This window comes from Heterodontus francisci, chromosome 3 (genome assembly GCF_036365525.1).
Source record: "Heterodontus francisci isolate sHetFra1 chromosome 3, sHetFra1.hap1, whole genome shotgun sequence".
NCBI lineage: Eukaryota > Metazoa > Chordata > Chondrichthyes > Heterodontiformes > Heterodontidae > Heterodontus > Heterodontus francisci.
In genome coordinates this window covers 11,016,345-11,038,222 of record NC_090373.1, presented here as the reverse complement: position 1 = coordinate 11,038,222, position 21,878 = coordinate 11,016,345, and the positions used below count along the sequence as shown (strand labels likewise).

The 21,878-nt window shown below is 42.9% G+C and overlaps 1 protein-coding gene across 6 annotated transcripts in view; it reads left to right on the top strand.

Moving 5' to 3' along the window:
• Window positions 1-1,927: 1,927 nt before the first annotated feature.
• The window catches only part of smap1 (small ArfGAP 1), a 355,453-nt gene continuing 335,502 nt past the window's right edge, over window positions 1,928-21,878 (top strand). For 4 of the 6 annotated variants that reach the window (XM_068020123.1, XM_068020120.1, XM_068020122.1 and 1 more), the window contains exon 1: window positions 1,929-2,181. In XM_068020123.1, the coding sequence (XP_067876224.1) occupies window positions 2,064-2,181 (118 nt within the window). In that variant the 5' untranslated portion in view covers window positions 1,929-2,063. Of the gene's footprint in view, window positions 2,182-21,878 lie in introns of all 6 variants that reach the window. The other 2 variants (XM_068020121.1, XM_068020119.1) reach the window with 1 other exon arrangement.

The window sequence follows — 21,878 nt, the reverse complement described above, 5'->3', positions numbered from 1 at the left end:
GTAAAACTAAAAAAAAGATAAAAACTAAAAAAAAAGAGGGGCCAGTTATGCTTTGAAATTATTGAACTCAATGTTCAGTCCGGCAGGCTGTAGTGTGCCTAATCGGTAAATGAGATGCTGTCCCTCGAGCAGACGTTGATGTTCACTGGAACATTGCAGCAATCCCAGGACAGAGATGTGGGCATGAGAGCAGGGAAGAGTGTTGAAATTGCAAGCGACAGGAAGCTCGGGATCATGTTTTTGGTCTGAGGGGAGGTGTTCCGCAAAGCGGTCACCCAATCTGCGTTTGGTCTCCCCAATGTAGAGGCGACTGCATTGTGAGCAGCGAATACAGTATACTACATTGAAAGAAGTACAAGTAAATTGCTGCTTCACCTGAAAGCAGTGTTTGGGGCCTTGAATAGTGAGGAGAGAGGAGGTACATGGGTGAGTATTACACCTCCTGCAATTGCAGGGGAAGGTGCCGTGGGAAGGGGATGAGGTGTCAGGGGTGATGGAGGAGTGGACCAGGGTATCGGGGGGGGGAATGATCCCTTTGGAATGCTAACAGGGGAGGGGAGGGGAAGATGTGTTTGGTAGTGGCATCACACTGGACGTGGCGGATATGGCGGAGGATGACCCTTTGGATGTGTAGGTTGGTGGGGTGGAGCATGAGGACAAGGGGAACACTGTCGCGGTTCTGGGAGGGTGGAAGGCTGCATCATCAGAGCAGATGCATTGGAGACGGAGAAACTGAGAGAATGATTTGGAGTCTTTCAATGTAGTATACTGTATTTACTGCTCACAATGCGGTCTCCTCTACATTGGGGAGACCAAACAAAGCTTAGGTGACCGCTTTGTGGAACACCTCTGCTCTGTCCGAAAGCATGACCCCGAGCTTCCGGTTGTTTGCCATTTCAACACCGCGTGCACCCCCCCAGCTCTCATACCCACATCGCTGTCCTGGGATTGCTGCAGTGTTCCAGTGAACATCAATGCAAGCTCAAGGAACAGCATCACATTTACTGATTAGGCATGCTACAGCTTGCTGGACTGAACATTGAGTTCAATAATTTCAGAAGATGACTGGTCCCCCCCCCCCTTTTTTTAAGTTTTACTTTGTATTTTTTATTTTTATTTCATCTTATTTTAGTTTGTTTCATCATTACACTTTTTTACCTTGTGCCTGCACACTTTTTTTTTTGTTTTTTACTAGGGCTTTCATTATTCTGTCATTTAACACCCTCTCTACACTAACATTTTGTATTGCACCACACCATTAACACACTGTTCTTTGCCCCATGACCTTCTGGTCAGTTATTCTCTGTGACCCTATCAACCCCTTCCCATTTGTCCCACCCCCACTTTATTTGCTTAAAACCTATTACATTTCTCACCTTTGCCAGTTCTGATGAAGGGTCACTGACCTGAAACTTTAACTTTGCTTCTCTCTCCACAGATGCTGCCAGACCTGCTGAGTATTTGCAGCACTTTTTGGTTTTGCAATGGAAATGAGCAAGCCTTGCACATTACAATAAGAGTTGATTGAGATTGCATTACCCAGTGGAATTGACAGCCTGCTGCAAACCCACAGCCCTCAACCCTGTGACGTGTTCGCCGCGCGTTGACGTCATCACCTAACCTGCCCAGCGTAAGGATACAAAACAAAACCCCAAACTGAGCGGTGAACCGCCCCGGAACTTCCAGGCGCGGCAGAGCTGCTGACACCCCATTTGCAATAAAACTGTTGATGTCATGCATTTGGTGCAGTTTTAATCTGTTGTAAAAATACGATCAACCAGGTTCAAGTACTTACAGGGGTAAATTTCTGCCTTTTTTTCTCCAATTTCCCCCTTTCTCTGCTTGTGAGAATTGAGGCGGCGCTAGTTTGAGCGGGCGGCAGCAGCATTGTGGTGCTCCTGCTGCTAAGGAGTGAGGCGGCGCGCTGCTTCCGGTTGGCGGCCATATTGTGAGAGTGAGAGAGAGAGAGGGGAGCCGGGCTGAGGAGAGAGTAGTGATAATCTCCATCTCCACACCGGGCACCAGGAGAGCGGGGCTCCGGCCCAGGCAGGACACTCCCCACCATGACTACCCGCTCGGAGCGGGAGAAGTCCCAGAAGCAGAATGAGCAGCACCAGGCCATCCTGTCCAAGCTGTTGCGGGAGGAGGATAACAAGTACTGTGCCGACTGTGAGGCCAAAGGTAACCCCCGGGGCCTGGAGGCTGGGGCCGGGGCCGCTCACACCAACACTGCTGTCTGCGGCCTACTCCCCGGTGTGGGTGGGAATATCTCCCCCTGTGGGAGAGGGTGGTTGGTAGGTAGGTAGGGGGCCGCTTGTTGTCGCTGTCTCTCGCTCCTTCCCCCTCCCTGGGCTATAGTCAGTCCAGGGGCCGGCTCTATGGGTTGGAGGTGGCTGCCATCGCCTGACTCGGCCTCGGTGACCTTTTAACGGAAAGAAGCGGGGGAGCTGTCACACTCCAATAATCAGTCCAGCCCAATCACATCTCCTCCTGCAGTCATTGAGGGGGCGGGTGTCACCTCTTGTCGATGTCCGGTTGTGCTTTAAAAAGCTGTGATGTGAAGATTTCACACTCCCTTCTCTATCCGCACACCCACCTCAGTAAAAATCACACTTGTTCCTGGACGGTTGGTTAAAATCAAAGTGATGGCTATTCATACAGAATTGAAAAGTATAACATCAGGATGGCAATACAATGCTTTCAATAGTTGAATCAAGCCTGTTGCTATTTAATGTATGGGCGTTGAGTGTGAATGTTTGGTCACTCATTGAACAAGTACAGGTGCTTAATGTTGAGTGTGCGACATTCTCATCATCTCTTGATTGGTACAATATTGAAGATGGTGCTGAACAGCAAACTCTTAATATGTAGCAGCATCTAATCATTTATTCTCAATGTGACTGTTAAATCGGTGGAAACAGTTGCATGTTTTTTTGTATTTATGTCGCTGTAGTCACTCTTGAAGGGATTTAGTGGTGTATTCATTTTGTCTAGATAAACTTGAAATTCTGCACTTTATGCAAAAGTGTAGCTAAAATATTGTAATTTAGCTAATTTACTTGAATACAAACTTTCTATTCCATAACATTTCCTTCCATTTGAAGTAGTTCTTTTGTATCTATCAGTGGTTACATAACACTTGGTCACAGCACTGAAAAAGTGTAAATGTGTTAAGGTACCATAATGGATCCAGTATTCTGCTGTGGTGGTGGCTTAAATTTACTGTTTTTGTCTGTTGTGGATGTAGGCACAACATCCTGTGGTTATTAGTGCAAACCAAAGTAATTTGAATGGAGTCTAGAGATTCTTTTCCCTTGTCAGTAGAAAAACCCTTTTTAGGCCTTATCCTGCTTTGAATTTCTTAACCAAAATGATAAATCCCTATGGATTAAGTACATATTTACTTATTAGAGTGCCCATTGTAAAGATATCTTAGATTATTAGAGATACAGCACTGAAACAGGCCCTTCGGCCCACCGAGTCTGTGCCGACCATCAACCACCCATTTATACTAATCCTACACTAATCCCATATTCCTACCAAACATCCCCACCTGCCCCTGTATTTCCCTACCACCTACCTATACTAGTGACAATTTATAATGGCCAATTTATCTACCAACCTGCAAGTCTTTTGGCTTGTGGGAGGAAACCGGAGCACCTGGAGAAAACCCACGCAGACACAGGGAGAACTTGCAAACTCCACACAGGCAGTACCCAGAATCAAACCCGGGTCCCTGGAGCTGTGAGGCTGCGGTGCTAACCACTGCGCCACTGTCTTATCTTTGGCCTCCTTGTCTCGAGAGGTGGTCAGTGGTTTGTGAAGCAGCGCCTGGAGTGGCTATAAAGGCCAATTCTAGAGTGACAGACTCTTCCACAGGTGCTGCAGAAAAATTTGTTTGTCGGGGCTGTTACACAGTTGGCTCTCCCCTTGCGCTTCTGTCTTTTTTCCAGCCAACAACTAAGTTTCTTCAACTCGCCACTCTTCAGCCCCGCCTTTATGGCTGTCTGCCAGCTTTTGCGATCGCTGGCAACTGACTCCCACGACTTGTGATCAATGTCACAGGACTTCATGTCGAGTTTGCAGATGTCTTTAAAGCGGAGACAAGGACGGCCGGTGGGTCTGATACCATTGACGAGCTCGCTGTACAATGTGTCTTTGGGGATCCTGCCATCTTCCATGCGGCTCACCCGGCCAAGCCATCTCAGGCGCCGCTGGCTTAGGGTGTATATGCTGGGGATGTTGGCCGCCTCGAGGACTTCTGTGTTGGAGATACGGTCCTGTCACCTGATGCCAAGGATTCTCTGGAGGCAGCGAAGATGGAATGAATTGAGATGTTGCTCTTGGCTGACGTACGTTGTCCAGGCCTTGCTGCCGTAGAGCAAGGTACTGAGGGCACAGGCTTGATACACTTGGACTTTTGTGTTCTGTGTCAGTGCGCCATTTTCCCACACTCTCTTGGCCAGTCTGGACATAGCAGTGGAAGCCTTTCCCATGCGCTTGTTGAGATCTGCATCTAGAGACAAGTTACTGGTGATAGTTGAGCCTAGGTAGGTGAACCCTTGAACCACTTCCAGAGCATGGTCGCCGATATTTATGGATGGAGCATTTCTGACGTCCTGTCCCATGATGTTCGTTTTCTTGAGGCTGATGTTTAGGCCAAATTCGGTGCAGGCAGCCGCAATCCTGTTGGAGTCTCTGCAAGACACTCTTCAGTGTGAGATGTTAATACAGCATCATCAGCAAAGAGGAGTTCCCTGATGAGGACTTTCCATACTTTGGTCTTAGGTCTTAGACGGCAAGGTTGAACAACCTGCCACCTGATCTTGTGTGGAGGAAAATTCCTTCTTAAGACTTGAAAGCATATGAGAGCAGCAGGGAGAAGAACATCCCAAACAGTGTGGGTGTGAGAACACAGCCCTGTTTCACACCACTCAGGATAGGAAAGGGGTCTGATGAGGCACCGTTATGCTGAATTGTGCCTTTTCATATTGTCATGGAATGAGGTGATGATACTTAGTAGCTTTGGTGGGCATCCAATCTTTTCTAGTAGTCTGAAGAGACCACGTCTGCTGACGAGGTCAAAGGCTTTGGTGAGATCAATGAAAGCAATGTAGAGGGGCATCTGTTGTTCACGGCATTTCTCCTGTAGTTGTCGAAGGGAGAACAGCATGTCAATGGTGGATCTCTCTGCACGAAAGCCACACTGTGCCTCAGGGTAGACATGCTCAGCCAGCATCTGGAGCCTGTTTAAAACGACTCGAGCGAAGACTTTCCCCACGATGCTGAGCAGGGAGATTCCATGGTAGTTGTTGCAGTCACCGCGGTCACCCTTGTTCTTATAGAGGGTGATATTGTCATCGCGCATGTCCTCTGGTACTGCTCCCTCGTCCCAGCACAGGCAAAGCAGTTCGTACAGTGCTGAAAGTATAGCAGGCTTGGCATTCTTGATTATTTCAGGGGTAATGCCGTCCTCCCCAGGGGCTTTTCCACTGGCTAGAGAATCAATGGCATCACTGAGTTCTGATTTTGTTGGCTGTACGTCCAACTCATCCATGACTGGCAGAGACTGGGCTGAATTGAGGGCAGTCTCAGTGACAGCATTCTCCCTGGAGTACAGTTCTAGATAGTGTTCCACCCAGTGGACCATTTGCTTGCGTTGGTCAGTGATCATTTCCCTGATTTGGGCTTGAGGGGGGTGATCTTCTTGATGGTTGGCCCAAAAGCTCTCTTCATGCCATCATACATTCCTCTGATGTTTCCGGTGTCAGAGGCCAGCTGAATATGACTGCATAGGTGTTGCCAGTAGTCATTTGCGCAGCATCTGGCTGTTCTTTGTGCAGCGCTTCTGGCTGCTTTAAGTGCTACGGATGTTAACTCGCTGGGGGCTTTCTTGTAGTTCAGCAGTGCAATGCGCTTAACGGCTATGACAGGTTCCAGCTCTTCAATGTGAGATTGAAACCAATCTGCATCTGCTTCACACGTTTTCCATAGGTGGTCATTGAGTCATAGATGGCATCTCTGATGTGGGCCCACTTGGTCTCTGCATCCCCTGTGGGAGTGTTTTGAAGGGCTTTTTCAAGTGAATTTAGAAACTTCTGTAACAGCTGTGAATAAGAAATTCTGTGCGGGCGGCCCTTCTGCTTGGAGTGATGCAGCTTCTTTGTTTTGAGGCTAACCTTGTTGCACACCAGGGAGTGGTCGGTGTCGCAGTCCGCACTGTGGAAGCTGCGTGTGATTTGGACACTATAGAGGCTCGCCTTGTGACGATGAGGTCCAGCTGGTGCCAACGACGTGATCTTGGGTGCCTCCAAGAAACCTGGTGACAGGGTTTAGTGTGAAAGAATGAGTTGGTGATGCAGAGGTTATGATAGGTACACAACTCAATCTCGGAACGCATACTGTCCATCCGACTGTTCACCTCTGGTCTAGTACACCTACTCAGCATCTATGCTCCAACACTCTGCTCCCCACCTGAAGCTGAAGACCAGTTCTACGAGGAACTCCATAATATTAGTAGCATCCCCAACACCGAACACCTGTTCCTGCTGGGGGACTTTAATGCCAGTGTTGGGGCTGACCCTGACTCATGGCCCTCCTGCCTTGTGCGCCATGGCATTGTAAAGATGTGACTTAATAACTAGCTTTGCATGATTGTTGAATTACAGCTAAGCCTTATATTATAATATGCAGCTTGTTTTTGCATTGTAGGCAATTTTGACAGTGATGCACCGGGATAGTTAAAAAGTTTTTGTGAGCGAATTCTGACTTGCGCGTAATGGATCACTCTTTAAAGGAAGACCAAGCATTGAGTATTTCTTGCGCTTCTCTTTAATCATTATTGGTCTTCTTGTGTATGATGTAAAGGTAGTCATCTTACAACATTGCACATTTCAGGTCAAGAGTTACAGTTGGGAGATAGCCAAGATGGCAGTATCCATGGAGAAGTGCTGCTGATGAGTTGACTTGATAATTCATGTGATTTGCTTTGTGAGGGCCTTAATTGTTGGGTTGTCAGGAAGCATAAAACTAAGAAAATTAGTGCTTTTATTCTATTGGCTGAGTACATTGGTATTTTATTGAAATGCAGTCAAGTATGCAGACATACCGTAGGTCTTGAGAATTGTGAGGAAAGTTATAGGGACATCGGAAGAAGTGTTTAGCCATGATAGTCTGGCCCATTTTATGACAGCCAGACATGATGGACTAGCTGATCTTTTCCTGTCATTTTTGTATGTTCCTATTTTGCAGCTGAAGATGGCTTGTTTTGTATATTGATTTTTTTTTTTACTGACTTGGCTATAACACTAAGGCTAATGATCAGATGTTTCTCAGGTCCTCAGTGCATCTGCTGGTGACAGCCTGATGGAGGAATAAAAGGCTTTGTTGGTCACAATGTAAGATGGTCAGGTTGGAGGAATTTGCTTGCTGTCGCTGATTTTCTTGTTTTTTGCTTAACATTGCACAAACATTTCTTTGCAAAATGCAGGATGGAGGTGTGCTGTTGTTGCCTAGCCTGTGCTGTCTACACAGTCAATGGCGATGTTACATAGTTATTCTTAGTTATTCTTCAGCATCTCTGTAGCTTGTTCCCATCACAAGTTCCTTGCCATTTTTCAGCTCCCATTAAACATTTGCTTGGCAAGTGACCTGGTTAACAGAAAGAAGCAATATCTTATTAAAACAAAGAGAAAGTGCTGGAAATACTTGGGTTATACAACATCCCTGGAGGGAAAAACAGAGTTAATGTTTCAGGTCTGTGACTTTTCATCACAACTGTAAAAAGTTAGAAATGTAACGGAGGGAGGGGAAGAACAACAAAATGGAAGATCTGTGATAGGGTGGGGTAATGGGACAAGTCAAAAAAACAAAAGATGCCTAGATGAGGTGTAAATGGCAGGATAGCAGCCAGCTGAACACAGTAAAGGGATTAAGAAAGAAACGGAGGTGGGGGAAGGAAACAAACCACCAAAAGAAAGAAGAAGAAATGGGAGCAGAGGGTATGATCTAAAATTATTAAATTCAATGTTGAGTTCAGAAGGCTGTAAAGTGCCCAGTCAAAAGATGACGTTCCTTGAGCTTGCGTTGAACTTCTTCAGTACACTGTAGCAGGCTAAGGACAGAAAAGTCAGAGTGGGAGCAAGGTGGAGAATTAAAGTGACAAGCGACAGGAAGCTCAGTTGTGCTTGCAGACTGAACATTGGTTTATCGCAAGTTCCAGTGGCTCATGACAGAACTTTGGTTTATCTTGTCTTGCTATTTGTGTAGTATGAATCGCAGTGATGTGGAAATTGTCAAGTCCCTTCATTGTGTTTTCTCATTATTATAAAATATTAAATAATAAAACAGATTAAGAATCATATCTTGGAGCACAGAAGAAGGCCATGAGCTATCAAATTTTCTTCCCTTCAAGTATATGTCCAATTCCCTTTTGTAAGTTACTCTTGAATCTGCTCCAACCATCCTTTCAGGCAGTGTTCCGCATCATAATGGCCTAGAGTTTTACAATAAGCAGCGACGGAGTGGTGCTTGCTGTTGCTTGCACTTGCAACTGTCCAGATGTTTTGCAAGCTTTTGAGTAGTTTGTAGAGATTATTTCCAGGGGATCTATGGCATGAGAGAGCAGGGCAAGTAGCAGCATGTCTCTCTTTAACCAAGCAAATTGAAGAATCCTCACCGAGATAGAGGCTAAACAAAGTATAAATTGGAATAATTAATTGTAAAATCATTTACAGAAAGAAAGGTGAGATTGAGAGATAAGAACAAAGTTTTTTTTTTAAAAAGTAATTTTTTGAAGAAATGAGGCTCCTCAATTATTACATTTTCAGGGCCAGAGGGGTGGTTTTGTAGTAATTTAAGGTTCATCATGCTCTTACAAATTCACTTCCACCTGAATGCACCAGCTCTAACTTTTTTTTTGACATCTAGTGGCTAAGTGCAGAAACTTCATGTGCTTAAATGGGTTACAATGCCAAGTTTCTCAGTGAGCTACTGGTATAGCGCAGCTTGTGGAGGATCAGGGAAACTGTCAGCAATTTCTAGATTTCTCCATTTAACCGCATATGTGCAGACTTTGCATGTTCCTGTCCGATTTACTCCATAATGGTGAGTTGCTGTTGGCCTTGTCATTAATGCAATATCCTTGCTGCAATTCAAAAAAAAAAAAAAACCTCATCACCCCACTGGTTCTTTTGCCAGTTACCTTTAAATCTGTCTCTTCTGGTCACTGACCCTCGTGAAAAGCTTGTCCTTCCTTAATCTATCAAAATCCTTTGCATTTGAACACCTATATTAAATCCCTCCTTCTCTGTTCTAAGGAGAATAACTTTGCTTTTTCAGTCTCTCCACATAACTGAGCTCCTTCATCTGATACCATTCTAGTAAATTTCCTCTACACTCTATAAGGCTTTGACCTCCTTCCTAAAGTGGCTTACATTACTGTCAGTGGAATTGGAAGTTGAGGACTGAGGGCTAATGACTTGCAACTAAGAGTTGGCAGTATTAACTGCAAAATGATTTCCAGACATGAATGTTTTGTTTTTTGTTGCTCAAACTCTGAAGCTGCACCTAAGTTTCATCATGGTATTGTTTTGTGATCTTTTCTAATTTTTAAAGTCCATTGATTTGTGATCTCAACCACTGCTGCCTCTGTAGTCAAAATCTCTTTTCCCTGTTGATGAGTTAAAAGCTGCCAGTTAACATTTTTACATTAGATCCTGGACTCATACAGCTATGCTGAAATTAATTTAGTATTAGTTTGAAACAAAATATTTAGTGAATTTACCAATTGGTAATATCATTTCAATGAAATCTATAAATATTCTTGGAGAAAGGAATATTTGAATCGTAAACTATAATGTCCCATGAACTGTCTCCCATGCTTTGAAGTCTGATAAATGAGTGTACTGTATTGGATTTCAGTGGCATTGGGGCTGTTGTGACTGACTTCCAGTATACCTGAATCAGGGAGGGGAAATCTGGTAGAGTTCCCACCACTGTTCGCTATCAGGGTTTCTTGCTGCAAGTGTATGTGGTTGTCTACAGAGAGAAGATTGGAATGACCAGCTTGCCAGTCATTGTCGCAAATTGTGACTGACCACTCTTTATCGTAGGTTCACTGCTCATCAGACTATGCGTCTCGTTCCAAAGAACACAAGAAATTGGAGCAGGAGTAGACCACATGGCCCTTCGAGCCTGCTCCGCCATTCACTAGGATCATGGCTGATCTTTGGGCTTCAACTTCAGTTTCCTGTCCACTCCCCATAACCCTTGATTCCCTGAGACACCAAAAATCTGTCTATCCCAGCCTTAAATATATTCAACGATGGAGCATCCACAACCCTCTGGGGTAGAGAATTCCAAAGATTCATAACCCTTTGGAGTGAACTAATTCCTCCTCACCTTAGCCCTAAATGATCTGCCCCTTACCCTGAGACTGTGCTCCTGTGTTTGATTCCCCAACCAGTGGAAACAACCTCTCTGTCTACCTTATCAAGCCCCTTCAGAATACATACATGTATACGAACATAGGAATTAGGAGCAGGAGTAGGCCACTCGGCCCTTCAAGCCTGCTCTGTCATTCAGTAAGTTCATGGCTGAACTGATTACTCCACATTTCCACCTGCCCCCGATAACCTTTCACCCCCTTGCTTGTCAAGAATCCATCTACCTCTGCCTTTAAAAATATTCAAAGACTCTGTTTCCAACGCCTTTTGAGGAAGAGAATTCCAAAGACTCACGATCCTCTGAGAAAACATTTCTCCTCATCTCTGCTTAAATGGATGACCCCTTATTCTTAAACAGTGACCCCCTAATTCTAGATTCTCCCACAAGGGGAAACATTTTTTCCACATCCACCCTGTCAAGACCCCTCAGGATCTTGTGTTTCAATTAAGTTGCCTCTTACTCTTCTAAATTCCAGCGGATACATACCTAGCCTGTTCAATCTTTCCTCGTAAGACAGCTCGCCCGTTCCTTGTATTGGTCTAGTAACCTTCTCTGTACTGTCTCCAAAGCATCTACATCCCTCCCTAAATAAGGAGACCAATGCTGTACATAATACTCTAGATGTGGTCCCACCAATGCCCCATACAGCTGAAGCATAACCACCTATTCAATTCCCCTTGCGATAAACGATAACATTCTATTAGCTTTCCTAATTACGTGCTGTACCTGCATACTAACCTTTTGTGATTCATGCAGACACCCAAATCCCTCTGCATCTTTGAACTGTGCAATCCCTCTCCATTTAGATAATATGCTTTTTTTTATTCTTCCTGCCAAAGTGGACAATTTCGCACTTTCCCACATTATACTCCATTTGCCAGGTCTTTGCCCATTCACTTAACCTATCAATATCCCTTTGTAGCCCTCTTGTGTCCACTTCACAAGTTACTTTCCTACCTATCTTTGTGTCATCAGCAAATTTAGCAACCATACCTTTGGTCCCTTCATCTAAGTCATTTATATAAATTGTAAAAAGTTGAGGTCCCAGCAAAGATCCCTGTGGCACACCACTCTTTACATGTTACCAACCAGAAAATGACCCATTTATGCCAACTGTTTCCTGTTAGCTAGCCAATCTTCTATCCATGCCAATAATGTTACCCCCTATACCGTGAGCTTTTATTTTCTGCAGTAACCTTTGATGTGGCACCTTATCAAATGCCTTCTGGAAATCTAAGCACAATACATCCACCGGTTTCCCTTATCCACAGCACATGTAACTCCCTCAAAGAACTCCAATAAATTGGTTAAACATGATTTCCCTTTCATAAAACCATGTTGACTCTGCCTGATTACCTTGAATTTGTCTAAATGCCCTGCTGTAATGTCTTTAATAGCTTCTAACATTTCCGTAGATAGATGTTAAGCTAACTGGTCTGTAGTTTCCTGCTTTCTGTCTCCCTCTTTCTTTTGTTCAGTACCACTTCTCTGGTGATTGTAATTTTCTTGAGTTCCTCCCTCCCTTTCATTTCCTGACTTACAACAAATACCGGGATGTTACTTGTATCCTCAATAGTGAAGACCAATGCAAAATACCTGTTCAATTCATCTACCATCTCCTTATTATCCATTATTAATTCCCCAGACTCACTTTCTATAGGACCAACACTCATTTGGTTAACTTTTCTTTTTTAAATCTCTGTAGAAACTCTTACTATTTGTCTTTATTTCTTGCTAGCTTTCTCTCGTACTCTAATTTTACCTTCCTTATCAATCTTTTAGTCATTCTTTGCTGTTTTTTATCTTCTGTCCAACTTCTGACCTGCCTCCCACCTTTGTGCAATTATAGGCTTTTTCTTTAAGTTTGATACTATCTTTAACTGTTTTAGTTAACCACGGATGGCGGGGTCCCACCCTTGGAATTTTTCTTTCTCGTTGAAATGTATCCTGTATATTCTAAAATATTCCTTTAAATATCTGCCACTGCATCTTTATTGACCTATCCCTTAACCTAATTTGCCAGTTAACTTTAGCTAACTCTGCTTTCACACCCTCATAATTGTCCTTATTTAAGTTTAAAATACTAGTCTTGTACCCACTCTTCTCTCCCTCGGACTGAATGTAAAATTCAGGCACATTGTGATCGCTGCTACCTTAACTATGAGGTCATTAATTAATCCTATCTCGTTGCACAATACCAGGTCGAGTATAGCCTGCTCTCTGGTTGGCTCCAGAATGTACTGTCCCAAGAAACTATCTGGAAAACATTCTTATCCAGGCTACCTCTGCCCATCTGATTTTTCCAGTCTTGTATGTAGGTTATCTAACAACCCTTACAGTTAGAGCACTTTGGATTTGTTTAAAAAAAAAGTTAGCAGGATAATTGTGAAGCTAGAGAATTGGAAGCTGGCTGCAGTGCCCACTGCTCTTTGATCTCAAACCCACTAATAACCTGTTTCTTCTTTTCCAAGAGAAAATGAGGTTAGATAAGGCGCTGTCCAGTTCCTGGTAAGCATAAGCACACATTACTGTCCTCCGCTAGATACTTTTTGACACCAGAATACTGCATTAGAAGGGAAATACAAACCGTTAACACTGGAGTCTTCAACTTTGGAGGCTGAGAAAATGAATGCTTACTCTGCATTAGAGCTATGTTATATCCAACATAACAGTGCTCTCAGCGCAAAAACGTTAAACCGTTTATGCACTGACATCATATCTCCAAAACAAAATTCGCCCTTATGTAGAAAAATATAAAACTGAAATATATAAATAACATACTTCAGTAGTTTCTCGCTCAAAATACCACAACCGGTTTCCCGCAATTCTTCAGAAAGATTTCACTTCGAATTTATGGGAAAGTGTTTAGCCCAACAATACTTGTGTAAAACTCTTTTTCAGTCTTGGTGGTTAATGACTTGTTATTTCAGTGCATGATGGAACTTTTTAAAAAAACGCACAAATTACCCATGCCTGCTCGGAAACAAATACGATGGAATCTTTAGCTGACCATTCCCCCCCTACCCCAAAACAAAAACAGCTGAGTCTAACCCTGCCACTGTGATGAGGCATAAAGTAAATACATTGCAAGTGAAGAGAAGCAAAGTGGAAGGTTTTTTTTAGTAGAGAGAATGTAATAGGAAACTGTACTGGAGATAGATGCTTGATGAGAAGACATTCCCATTCAAGGGGGATGGGCTCATGCAGTTTCATCCCCACACACATTTACATTTCAGCCGAGCTCCTCCAGGAGAATGTGAAGATTCGCTCTAAATTTCTACAAAAAATTCAGGAGCCAAATTCAAGTTTTACTAACTTGCCTAACCAGAGAGGCTTGTTACGTACCATGTCTTGATTAACAATAAAATTACATTAGTGTTGTTCTTTCCCCCACCCCCCCCCCCCAGTCTCAATGGTGCACTGAAGACCTACCTTAAAATGATTAAAAACTGTACATGTTGAGAATTTTTATATAAAAACAAATTAAAGATGAAGGATGGTCTACAATGTGGAGGGTGGGAAAAGATCTTCTGCTGCTGGGCAGAACTCTGGCAACGTTAGGAGAGACACTGGAGAATTCCCCTCCTCCTACCCCAATATAAGTCGATGCTGTAGCCTGGAATAGACCGACAAAGGGGCCTGGGCCTCCCCCGGCCTGCGACCACCAGGGCTCCCGCTCCCTGGGCCTTGCGATGGGTGCTGGAGGTGTGAGTGAGAGTGAAAGCGCTGCTCTCAGTGCAGCCTAGTTGGTCAGACTTCAACCTGCCTCCTCTCGCCTCACTTCATCCTCGGTATCTGCTTCTCTCTCTCCCCCTCCTCCACCTTCCCACTAACTGACCTGCCGGGCCCACTGCACCACGTCTGCAAAAGTGTCAGGGCCTGGCCGCGCTAGTGCCAACGGCGTGCGGGGGCGCAGCTGTTGCGAAATCCGCCATTTCAAGCTGCGCTCTCCGCTCTGCCGCTGCAGGTAAAGGACCGGCCCTCACCCACTTTCTATGTGGGCTTCTCTTCTCCCAGGGAGACACTGCAAATCCTGCTCACCGATAGCAGGCCTGCCTGCCAACAGAATTTTGTATGTTTTAATGAGATCACCCCTCATTCTTCTAAACTCCAGAGAATATAGGCCCAATTTACTCAGCCTCTTATCGTAGGACAGCCCCCTCATCCTTGGGACCAATCTAGTGAACCTTCAGTGTAATGCCTCCAATGCAAGTATATCCTTCCTTAAATATGGAGACCAAAACTGCACATAGTACTCCAGATGTAGTCTCAAAGCCCCACATAATTGTAGTAAGACTTGTTTATTCCTGTACCCCAATCCCCCGCAATAAAGGCAACTTTGCCTTCCTAATTGCTTGCTGTACCTGCATACTTTCTTTCTGCATTCCTTGTACAAGCACATCTAAGTCTCTCTGAACATCAACGCTTACAAGTTTCACACCTTTCTGAAAATATTCTGCTTCTCTATTCTTATGACCAAAGTGAATAAATTCACACTTCCCCACATGAAACTCCATCTGCCATCTTGTTGCCCAGTCACTTTACCGGTCTTTCTTTGCAGCCTCTCTGACCTCCTCACAGCTTACCTTTCCACCTCGCTTTGTATTGTCAACCTAATTATATACATTAATTTCTATCTCATCTAATATAGATTGTAAATAGCTGAGGCCCCAGCATTGATCCTCGCAGCTAGTCCACTAGTCACAGCCCGCCAATTTGAGAGTGCCCCATTTATTCCCACTCTTTGCTTCTTGTCCATAAGCTAATTCTCTGTCCATGCTAATACATTACCCCCAACTCCATGAGCCCCAATCTTGTCTATTAACCTTTTGCGTGGTACTTTATTGAATACCTTTTGCAAATCCAGGTATACTACATCTACTGGTTCCCCTTTATCTATCCTACTAGTTACATCCTCAAACTCTAAGTTTGTCAAACAGGATTTCCCTTTAGTAAAACCATGTTGACTTATTTCAATTATACTATACTTTTTCAAGTGCATCCTTGATAGATTCCAGCATTTTCCCAATGACCGATGCCAGGCTAACGGCCCATAGTTCCCTGTTTTCTCTCTCCCTCCTTTCTTGAATAGTGGTGTTACATTTGCACACCTTCAGGGAAGCAATTGAACAGGGGGAAAAAAGGAGCAATAGAGAAACTCCACAGCAGTATACTGAACTGAATGGGGCTGCTGTTGTACTGATCGGTGATGTTAATACACAGCATGAGTGTATTATCCAATATACACAATCCGAGATGTTGGATACAGTTTGCAGAGGAGCAAGCATGTTGGCCCAGGAATTTCCTTCAGAAATGGATATCTAGGGATCAAATCTTAGAAGTAGCAATATGTCTTGGTGGCAAAATCCATGCTACTGCACTTAATTCCAAGATAAAATAGAGCAACCCATCTACCTTGCATTTTAAATTGCTTACTTGGCTAAGTTACTGCATTTTCTTGACATTATTCCCAAAGGCAGTGCATGGGGAAGGAATGTGTCCTAGGCTTATTATTGCATCTGTCACGGCAACTGATGTGGAGGTGGGTAAAATGAAAATACTGTGTGCTTGCTTTCAAAGAAATATTAATTGGAGGGGTGAACTGAGATGTCACTTCATTTTAAAAATACTTTTTTGAGAGAGAGAGTAGGATTGCCTGCAGAATTTTAAAAAAACATTTGGAGATTGTTTGAATCCAGTATCTTTCTGATAGATGGAGTCACATGTTGGCAGGATGTTATGTGGGATACTCTTGCTGGATAATACTTTAGAAATATTTATAGTTTGATAACTGAGAAATTAGGACTTGAGTCTGTTGAATGTATCACTGATATGGATATATGTAATGAGTTTGTGGACAGTGCAGTTCCTTGTATTGTGGTGTGGATCTTTATGCACCTCCCCACCCCGATCCATAGTCTGGTTTAAGTCCACTGGTTAAGCTCCAGCCTTTCTCCAAAATGACCACGTTTCATGGCCAAAGCCTCGACAATGACTGGCTAGATAGCATTGAGAGGAGGGGAGAGTTTGATCCTGCCCTCACCCGATGGACACATGCTCCTCTAGCAGGGATTACAGGGCAGGGAACCAGGAGTTAGAACCTCGGTTATCTCTGTGATCATCACCAGCCATACAACCCTCTGGCATCTCTACGTTCCTCCAATACGGTCTCTTGTGCACGCTTGATTTTCCATTACTCCACCATTGGCTGCCTAGACCCGAAGCTTTGGAATTCATCCATAAACCTCTCCGTGTCTCATCCTTGCTATCCTCCTTTTAAGATGCTCCTTAAAACCTACCTCTTGGACTAAGTTTTTGGTCATCTGCCTTAAATCTCTGTTTTGTGGCTTTTGTTGGTAATGCACTTGTGATGTTTTACTACATTAAAAGTGATTATAAATGCAAATTGTTGTATGCTTGTTGGGTATACTTGCTGAGCTACTTGTGGATTCTTGTCAGTCACGTTTGTTTAACTTGGATCTCTTGTTCTTGGTGGCATCGTGAATGCTTTTTAAATTTCCTGCGTATAAATTTCTTTCGGCTGAAGTGAAATGGCTGTTCTTCGTGTTCTGTTCATATTATGAAATTGTGGGCTGGGGGTCTGGTGGGGGATCGGGGGAGAGTTGAAGGATCAGTAGGGGCTTTTGGTATAAAGTTGTCAAAACCACAGTCCTTCAGTGCAGATTTATTTGTCAGTAAGGGTTGAATAAAAACTCTTGAAAAATTCTGTCTTAATTTCTACTTGATTTGGTTTTAGCATATGTATTTTACAGCATCTAGTGAAATTTTAAGCATTGTTTTAAAATATTGTACAATTTTTTTCACCATTAAATTAAATGTGTAAATTCAAGCTAGGCCTATTGTAATAGTATTTCAGGCAAATAGTTTGAGCTGAATCAGTTTTCAATTTTTCAAAAGCCATTGGTTTTATATTAAAATCTCACCTATGTGTGTGTCTTCAAATCTAATAGTATAGATGAAGAATATGATTTCTGCAATTCAAAACTGGATGCCTAAGAATCATTAATTAGGAAGTGCCCACTTCAGGGGCACAACTGAATGTGGTCTTTAGGATTTTAAGCTGCTCTTTAATTATACCTATCCATGGTGCATCAAGTGCTGTTTTCTGGACACCCAACAACAAAGTCACGTGTCACGACAACACTCTCTAGCAGTACTTCAGAAAGGGAATTGTGATCCCTGGGATTTCAATACTTCTGCTTTTGCATTCGTTGAGTCATTGTTCACAAAGGCAGATAATGCCTTATTTTATAAGGCAAAGAACATTGTACCATGTAAAGATCTTTCTCTCTTTGGTCTCCTTATCTCGAGATACAATGGGTAAGCGCCTGGAGGTGGTCAGTGGTGTGTGGACCAGCGCCTGGAGTGGCTATAAAGGCCAATTCTAGAGTGACGGACTCTTCCACAGGTGCTGCAGAAAAATGTGTTTGTCGGGGCTGTTACACAGTTTGCTCTCCCTTGCGCTTCTCTCTCTTTTTTTCCTGCCAACTGCTAAGTCTCTTCGACTCGCCACACTTTAGCCCCGCCTTTATGGCTGCCCGCCAGCTTTATAGTGCCTCTTTTTGAGGCTAAAAATATCTCATTTCTGTTTTGTAAATGCTGGATGAATTTAAATAGGTTCCAATTAAGAGGTTAAAAATCTGCTGCTTGAGATTGTTTTTCTGAAGATTTCTCTGCCTTTAGTGTGACAGTCCATCTGTGAAATTTTGCTTTTAATAAACAAATTTTGCATTTTCTGGGGAATAGGTGGGAGGTAGTTGTGCTTGCAACCAGCATCTATCCTTTAAATGGTTAGTCATCCTGTCAAGCAAACACTTTGAGAACATTTATCTGAGATTAGACAGGAGCCCAAAAAGCATACATTGTGCATTTTTTTGCTTATTACTCTGATTAACTTCTGGGATTTTCCACTCATGAGCTAATAATTATACCCAGAACAGCTGTAGAAATGAGCCTTGTATTAACTAGTATTGAGTGGGTGTGTTTGAGGAGTTTGTCTTTGCTTGGTATTTGTTTGAAACTTCTCATGTCTGAAAACATTTAAAAGCTTTGATTTAAAGTTCAGTTGAAAAGCTGCTCGTTCATCATGCAGTTTATATTCAACTTCCCAAAATCACGGTGACGTGCTGTTTTGCAGATAAACAGTATAGGAAGCAGTTGTTACACAATAGGAAGTATTTCTAGGCGCAAAGCTTCCATTATATAAAATGCATCTTGCTGTTAAAATCAGTGTAATCATGTAATTTTTTTTCTTTTGACTGGTTTATTAAAATGTACATTCTATGCCCCTATGGATGTTTTGGTGGAGACAGTTGAATGTAATTCAGAGTGACACACAATGTTGGTTTGGGTGTGTTCAGGGAATGTTTTCAGTTTTCAAAGCAGTTATTTTCCTGCAAATCAACATGGCATTTATTCTGCAAGCTCCCCACATGAATCTCAATGCCCATGTGCTACCCTGCACAAGTTTTATTTTTAAAAAGGTGCTTTGGACATTGATTTATTTACAGCCAAATTCAGAAGGACGTACTGTACTTGGTTAAATGCTGCAATTGAATTAAGTTACTAAACAGTTTTGTATTACATCAGACACCACCTCCATGATTCTTAATCAGCATTATTTAACCACATATCTCTGGTGCTGATCTTTTCTTGCAGGAAGTTTACTAATTTGAATTTTTCAGAATGTGTGCAAATGGGATATTCCTGTGGTCTTTTGGAGAGCCATTATCTTTCGAGCCTTTTGACATACTTGGATCAAGGCCGTGTTTAAATTCCATTGAGGTCTGACTCGATGAAGTATTCATTAATCTTCCTACCAGTGTTGGCAAAATCCACGCCCTTGTGACTTAGTCAAATTTGGCAATATCTCCTTATAATTGACCCACAAACTCTTGTAGATGGCATCTACAACCAAGGTGATTTTTAACTGTTAATGAACGCATACGCTTTCAGGAGGAAATTATTTGAATTTATGGCCATTAATGACATTGTGCTAGTCAGAAAGCTTGCTATTGTGACTAATATTGTGACCTATTTAAATGATCTATATTCATATATCACAGATACTGTTGTGTACAATTTAAATGATTTATATCTTTCTGTATAACCTAGGCTACAAAGAATAGCTTCCTAGTTCAGTTCATTTATAATCAAATCCTATTCACCTAAATTCATGATTAGGTTGTATACAAATCACAAATGCCAGAAATACTCAGCAGGTCAGGCAGCAACTGTGGTGAGAGGAACAGTTAACATTTCAGGTTGTTGACCTTTTGTCAGTGCCTCCTTCTGTGCATTAAATTACCTCTTTATGACAGTCATAACAAAGTTCCCTTAAATTGCAATATGCCAACATTTGAATGGGAAAGTCACAATTGACCAAAAAATAATGACATATTGCTGATGCACTCTTTCATTAATTCATAAATTCAGCAATTTTCGACATCTTGTAGATGGTGCCCACAGCTGCCACTGTGCGCCAGTGATGGAGGGAATGAATATTTTAAGGTGCTGGATGGGGTGTCGATTTAAGCAGGCTTTTTTGTCCTGTATGGTGTTGAGTTTCTTGAGTGTTGTTGGAGCAGTACTCATCCAGGCAAGTGGAGAGTATTCATCGTACTCCTTGTGCCTTGTAGATGATGGACAGGCTCTGGGGAGTCAGGAGATAAGTTGCTCACTTGTTTGGAAGATCTGCAACTTAACTGCATATCCCTTAATATCTTTGGATAGCAAAAATCTATCATTCTCAGATTTAAAATTAACAATTGAACTAGCATCAATTTCTGTTTGTGCAAGAGTTCCAAACTTCTACCAACTTTTGCTTGAAGTGTTTCCTAATTTCACTCCTGATGGGTCTGGCTCTAATTTTTAGGCTCCCCAACCAGCAAAAATAGTTTCTCTGTCTTGAACAGCTCTTTGCACTGGAAGACCAAGTTTCGGGCTGACCAAAGAGGGTCTTTCCTTGAGTTGTTGATCCTGCAGTAGCAGTTGATTGTATCGTTGTATGTCCGTGGGAACAGCCCTTAGAGCATAGAGTCCTGCTTTACGGAGCTGCTGAGGAAGAACCTCGACAATAACTACTGCACTTCTTTCCAAAACCTCTTTGCAAAGGCACATTCCAAAAGAAGGTAGGCAATGGTCTCCTCTACCGCAGCCATCTTGAGGGCAGCACACAGTAACGCTGAAACTCCAGGTGTACGTGAAGGGTCTGACAGGGAGGACCCTTCTCACCACCAGTCTTAATACATGTTTGAATGTTCTGGCGATGAGGCATTCTACCAAATGACTGACAGTCTGCTCAGGGAGCCATCTGACGAGATGCACCATCTCATGTGCTTGCAGGGCCTCGAGGATGTTGCGTGCGGACCACTGCCTGATGTACTTGTCAAAGGTGTTGCAGACTGGCACATTCTAAGTCCAGGACGCACTAAAGTTTGGGGAAGCCACTGCAAAGGCTTAATGGAGAAAGATCACAGTCTAAGACCCTCCTGCATAGTACACCTAGGGATTGGAACCTGCGTAAAACTTCTCTGGCTGTATGTACCAGCGCATGTTTGACGTGGAATGTATATTGTCAATATAGTGACACCTCAGTGCTGCGACATGTATTGAAAGAAACAACTGTATTGCCTTTTATGTAATGTCAAATTTAAACTGTAATGTACTTTTTAAATTTCATGAATCAAGTATTTTTTGAAAAAGGTTTCTCTCTAGCTACCTTATCTGTTCCCCTTCATACTTTGATCAGATCACCCCAGGATCTCTTCTGCCACTTCATAGCTGTTAAGGGGGTCTGTACACAACTTCCACTACAGTCTTAGCCATTTTTATTAATTCCACTCATAAAGTCTCTACTGCCTGCCTCCTTGCTGTGATATCCTCATCATTCAAGTGGCTTCATCTCTAATCAATAAACTGACTCCTCCCCTTCTACCATTTTCCATGTCTTTCTTGTAGACCTTTATAACCTGGTATATCTCTGTAATGGCTATCATGTTATACCCTCCAAGTTCAGTTTGTGCCTGCAATTCATTTAATTTGTTCCTGATACAGTTTGTATAAAGAAAGCTTATTTGAACCACACCCTAATCTGCTCTAATGTTCTACTCAGGTTTCCTATTTCTCTATTTTCAGTATCATCTTGTTGAATCTGCACTGTATTCCTTCCAAGCCCATATCCCTTTCTGAGCTGAGCTCTTATCTGGCACATTTTTCCACTCTTGATCTGTCTCTGACACTTTAACTTCCAGTTCCCATCTAGTAAGTTATAGTGCCTCCAAACTTGCAACCAAGTTTGCAACTGACAGTAAGATCTTACAGCACAGAAGGAATTCTGCCCATCATGTTTGTATTGGTTCTTTGAGAGAGCTGTCCAATTTGGCCATACGCACAGCTTTCTTCCCACAACC